Source organism: Siphateles boraxobius, unplaced genomic scaffold (assembly GCF_051911475.1).
Source record: "Siphateles boraxobius isolate OS27281-9 unplaced genomic scaffold, OSU_SipBor_1 1, whole genome shotgun sequence".
NCBI lineage: Eukaryota > Metazoa > Chordata > Actinopteri > Cypriniformes > Leuciscidae > Siphateles > Siphateles boraxobius.
Window position 1 is genome coordinate 19,206,501 of NW_027508699.1, and position 6,000 is coordinate 19,212,500.

General features: G+C 35.4%; 1 protein-coding gene across 1 annotated transcript in view; it reads right to left on the bottom strand.

Annotated features, from left to right (window-relative positions):
• Window positions 1-620: 620 nt before the first annotated feature.
• The window catches only part of tgfbr1a (transforming growth factor, beta receptor 1 a), a 90,056-nt gene continuing 84,676 nt past the window's right edge, over window positions 621-6,000 (bottom strand). Inside the window, exon 9 of the mRNA XM_077227511.1 lies at window positions 621-3,371. Within this exon, the coding sequence (XP_077083626.1) occupies window positions 3,246-3,371 (126 nt within the window). The 3' untranslated portion in view covers window positions 621-3,245. The remainder of the gene's footprint in view (window positions 3,372-6,000) is intronic.

Sequence of the window (6,000 nt, forward strand, 5' to 3'; positions counted from 1 at the left end):
TGTGAAATCTGACATATTTCTATTTTAATATATTATAATATGTAATTTATTCCTGTAATGTAAAGCTGAATTTTCAGCATCATTACTCCAGTGTTCAGTGTCACATGATCCTTCGGAAATAATTCTAATATACGGATTTGCTGCTCAAGAAACATTTCTTATTATAAATGCTGATAATAGTTGTGCTGCTTAATATTTTTGTGGAAACCTTAATGCATTTTTTCAGGATTCTTTGATGAATAGAAAGTTCAAAAGACTTTTTTTTGAAACATTGTAACCTTCACTTTAGATCAGATTAATGCACCCTTGCAGAATAAAGTATTACTAAAAGTAAAATCTTACTGACCGCAATCAGGTTTGAGCGGTAGAGTATGAATGCTTTTCCTCAGCGGTATATTAGTGGAGAAATCTTATCTTAAATGAGGTTCACACGATTCTGAACAACCAGAGAAGTAAAAAAACTGACAAAATTGGCATCCATCAAAGACAATTCTGCATATGTTCTCCGAGATATTCAGTGCTGCAACAGAGAAATAAAACTACAGACATTACAGACATTCATACGAGAACATCGAGAAAACAATGTGTTGCCAGCTTTCATTTCAAACAACACCAAACTCTTTTTCAGGTAAAATAAGTACCTATTTATTAACATGTATTCCAAATTTACCAGTTTAACAGACAGAGAAAAAAGACATATCCATTGCAATTCTTTGAGCATTCATATTCTCATCCAAATACAGCGATTCATCTCAGTGCGACTGACAATTTTTCAATCTGACATGTGAACACTAGTCTGAATGACAATATTACACGGAAGAAGCAAATAAGACTCAAAAGCCTCTCATTTGTGTTTCAAATATTAAGGAGAGAACTAGAATAGAATAATAGAATACAATTTCTTCCAGAGAAACAAATAAAACAGACTTTATTCAATGCAAGCACTTTGGACAAATCAATGTCACATCTAAATGAATAAACCTTTATATACACTGAGGTAAATGATCAGAATAGCAACATTTGTCTGCACATAAACAAGGACATTTGAATGAACAAAGAAGGACAGAGGTGTGACCTTCAAATATCAGGAAATAGTACAGAGTCGTTTTACATTTTAGGGGCTTGTGAAAACTAATAGTTTGTGACTTCACAGAGAGCAGAACAAATCTTTATAAAATCGAGGCACTTGTATTGCATCATGCACTGGAGAACACAGTGAGATAGCATATCACAGCGAAAGTGTTCCTGGCTGTATCCTACATCATTATACCCTTTTGTGCAATTCATTCATTCATTAAGGAAATGCCAGTGTCAAGAGAGTGATGGAGAAATTAAATTCTCCATTAATTACTTACCCTCATGTTCTTTCAAACCTGTATGACTTTTGTTCATCTTCGAAATACAAATGAAGATAATTTGAATGGAATAAAATTCCTTTTAGTCCATTGGAAGTCTATTGCACCATAACTTTAATGCTTCAAAAGTTCATAAATGCATTGTAAAACAAATCCACATAAATTGAGCGGTTTGATTCAAGTCTTCTGAATAGACACAATCACTTTATATGATAACAGCTCAATTCATATGGATTTTTTTTAATGATCCTTTTGTAAACTTTTTGAAGTGTCAAAGTTTTAATGACATGGACTTTAATTTTCATTAAATCTCATTAAAAGGATCTTCATTTGTGTTTTTGAAGATGCACAAAAGCCTTATGGGTTTGACATGTCACGAGGGTGAGTAACTGATGGCAATTTTCAAAATTTTCTTCACATCTTAATCTTTCAGTGTCTTTGGTGCAGAGAATATGAGATTTCCACCTGATGTAACTGGAGGACATTCCCAAAGATCCTTTGTTTTATGTTTGAATTTCCAAATAAAGACAGATTACTCTAAAACGTCTAGACAAAAAGTTTCGAGATCACAGAGAGAGAGCACATTCATTGACTCTCAGCACTCTTACTCTCCGGCTATGAAATAAAATAATCAATAATGAAAAGGAGCACTTATTGCTTAACTTGACAAAATACAGACGCAGTTACACGATACATCCACGAGATACACTGCAGCTCAATGACTGTTGCTCAACTATATGTGTGAGGTCACACTATTTAAAACTATCAAAATGGTTCTTGTACTGATCTGAATGAAAATGGCTCCATAAAAACAGTGCTTACAGCAAAACTACTAAGACTGGAGAACTCAACCCGATGAACATGAACAGACTATAATCACAGAGAAAAATACAATAGATAGGTTTGCATCTTTCTGAGCTACATGTGTCAATATTCTCTTAATGTCTGGGGGAGCATGAATGAAAACAGTAAATTGGACTACAGAAATGTATAATCGGATCTTCATCACAACAGCACCATCTTTTCAAATGTGCATAAAAAAACATACACATTCTTTTTACATTAACATAGATGTGCTGTGCCTTGGTTGGCCTTTGTACAAATGGCTTTAATGACTAACCCAGTTTTGTGCCTGATTCTTTAAGGACTGGTCCCTTTAGGCAATACCACAGGCTGCTTCTAATATGCTTCCAATGTGCTGGTCTCGCTCTCTTTGTCTGGAAAGCTAGTATGTCGGTGAAGTCACATTACAAAACCACTTCTGCATACTCAGCCGAGACTTTTGAGTCAACGTTTGAGTCAACGTAACTGCTGAGCTGTTTGCAAACAAGTGCTTGTGGTGAATCCGATGTCCACTGTAAATAGACGTAGTACTCGATACCTACAAAGATCCTTTTTTACCAAATATGGTAAACACGAATGATTCAGGGCAGTGGCACTTTCTGGGACAAGAAACCACAGCACGGACTACACATACATAGTGCGATGCTCGGTGTACCCATACCTGTCAATATACGAGCATACAAATAAACACAAGCAAGTCCAGTCACATATGTACATCTATAGACAACAGGCTATATACAGAAATAAATCCTTAAAGGCTCAAGTCCAGCAAAGCACATCACTGACACTGAATGGCTGTCTGTTGTTAGTTTGGTGACTCACCAGTTGAAGCATGGGTGACTGACTCCTGGTTAAGGTTGTTTGAGATGGTTTTGCATGATGAGGACATATATCTTTTCATGGACAACAGGGAACAGCACCAATTGCTTCTGGTCGCTCGATATCCCTGATTGAAGTAAACCTCCACAGAGTATGTAGCACCCTCGCTCACCCCTCTAGATGAGTGGAGGGAGTGGATAGGCAGTATAAAGATGATGAGTTGTTGCTCTACATCTTGATGCCCTCTTGTTGACTCAGCTGGGATAGCGACTTCTTCACGCGCAGCGCAGTGAGGCGAGCCCCACCGTTGGCGTACCAGCATTCCCTCATGATCTTTGCCATCACACGCAGGGCCTGCGGGAAGGAGGGCAGATTCTATCACGGATATAATTGTTATGCTACACACTTCCATTACCTTTCTTCTGCATCCTCACGCTCTCGCATACAAGCACAACTCTGAGCTTTTCAGGCAACATATTTCTGTTGTTACCAAACAGTCTGGAAATGTTTGTGCACATCCACATGAGTCAGATATCATCTCACTGGAGTTCCTGCACATGAAGACATGATGTCCGATACTGGTTGTTTTTACTGAGTCAGTCTCACAAGACTTCGCTCGCTCATGAGTTAGTGGTTTGAATCAGACTCAATTATTCAAAGATATTACAACAAACTCCCTTTAAAGAACTGAGTTATTTTCCCCAAATCAAAAGGAACTGGGAATGGTTACCGTGATGTAAATTGCAGATTAGTATATTTTTTTTAGGTTTGTGAGTTTTACATCAGTCCATTAATTTACTGATTGGTTTATGATTTGTGTTGTTCAGTGTTGTTATTGATAACTAAAACCAATTCTATTAAAATCATATTAATTCATTTAAATAAAGCTGAAATAAAACATAAATATAAGTTATGAATATTAAACAAAAAATGTAAATGTTCCCATTGCAACTAACTGAAACAAAACAAGTTGAGGTTAGAACAAAATGACTAAAAATATCAAAAGAAAAGGTATCAAAATATTATTAAATACTATAATAGTATATGAACAATTCTAATATAACAATGATATTAGTTTTGTTCTAATTATTTAATAATGGTATTCTAATAAAACAAAATATTTTACAAAAAAATATTGACTGTAGGAGAAACTTGTTGGAACCACATTTTACTTTTTTTCTTCAAACAGGCATATGTATTCTTACAAAACAGAGAGATATTTATATGGCACATATGCAGTCATAATCACTAGAGTGACTGTAAAAAAAAAATTCCTAAATAAACCTAGAAAAAAAAACTTATTTTTTTGATATCTTCAATATGAATCTTAGTTACATAAGTTACATAAACTAAAGTAAGAAGTTATTAACTTAATCAACCAAAGCACTTTGGACAACCATCTTTATCAAGAAATTCTGTAATTTGTCAACTAAAATGGTCAATTGGCTCCTATTTAAGTAACAAATTAATCCCTCGTCATTTCATGACCTACATTCATGACTTTGCATTAAGAAAGGTCATACAAAGAAATCATTGTCAAGCTAAGACTTGAACGAACTCCTAGCATTTTAGCTGCTTCTGAAAACTCACCATTTAACCCTCTGGGGTCCTTCGTTTCAGAGTCACACTCAGGACCTTCGGGACCAAATGGGCCGGAGGGGTGGGATTCATATTTATTAAAAGAAAATCATCATTTTTTTTTTACTTGTTTTTTATAATATTTTTTCTTTTCTTTTTTGGTGTTTTGAGATAATTTTATGATTTATAATTAATATTTATGCAATAAATATTACCCATTTTCCCCCCCCATTGAATATAATAGAAAATTATAAAAAAAAAAAATATTTTTTTTAAAGCTGTATTTCATTTTAGTGTCAAGCCTAGACCTCATGAAAGTAATTTTTGAAATCAGATGGATGCCATCTGGTGGACAAACTGAGCATTTTAAAAATGCAAAACACATATGAAATCTGATTTTTTTTGTTTGTTTATGTATAAAAGTGTGTTTGTGTGTGTGTGTGTGTGTGTGTGTGTGTGTGGATGTGTCTGTTTTGCACTCTTGATGTTTTATAGATTCACCCCTTCACTGTTGTGTGCTTTTTTTCTGGATCGTGGCTGATTTGTAGATTGTACGCACAAAAAAACTCGGTATTTTCACATTTTTGCCAATTTCCCATTCATTTCCTATGCCGGGTCCATTTGGGCCGAAGGTCCTGAGTGTGACAATTTTTTTTACAACCACTTAGATTATTCAAATCCTGTCCCCAATTTTTTTGGGTGTTCATATACCGAGTACCAAAAAAGTCACCAAATTTCAGACCATTCCGATGAAGCTATGATTTTTAAAAAATAAATATTTAAATGTTTCGGGTCCATTTTGGCCGAAGGACCCCATAATGGTTGGGTTTGATATGTTTTCATTGTAGGACCTTTAAAGCAGAGAGCATGAAGCGTCTCGTCTGCTGTGGCCTTCTCTCGTCCTTTTCACTAAAAATCACAGTCTAGACAGCTTTCTATTTAAACACACCTGTACATTCAGGAAAAAAAGAAACTCAGAATTCACTAAGCTTTTGAAACAGACAAACTTTCTGAAAGTAATTTACGTGGATCAGTTCTCTGAGAGAGTGAGATGTGTAGGTCTTTTGGGTCACATCAGGATCGAAGGTTAGGGTGTCATGTGGGGCGGGGCTTTTCTCCACTGCCTTATGATGTTCAAAGCGTTTCTAAGGATGCTGATTTTCAGAAAGCAGCTGTCTGACTCTGAGTTGGCGAACGGGAACATAGTTTGTTTAACATTAGCAACACATTAGATGTTTGATAACAAAGTCAAGCCAAATGCTAATCATATCAATTACTGCTATGTGTCGGACGCTGTAGAGAGCGATACATAAAACTCATTACCATTTTGATACATCGACTTGTTGATGAGCCTGGATAATTTGTTCCTCTTCTTCTAAATCAGTTTTTGGTTCAAACATATTTG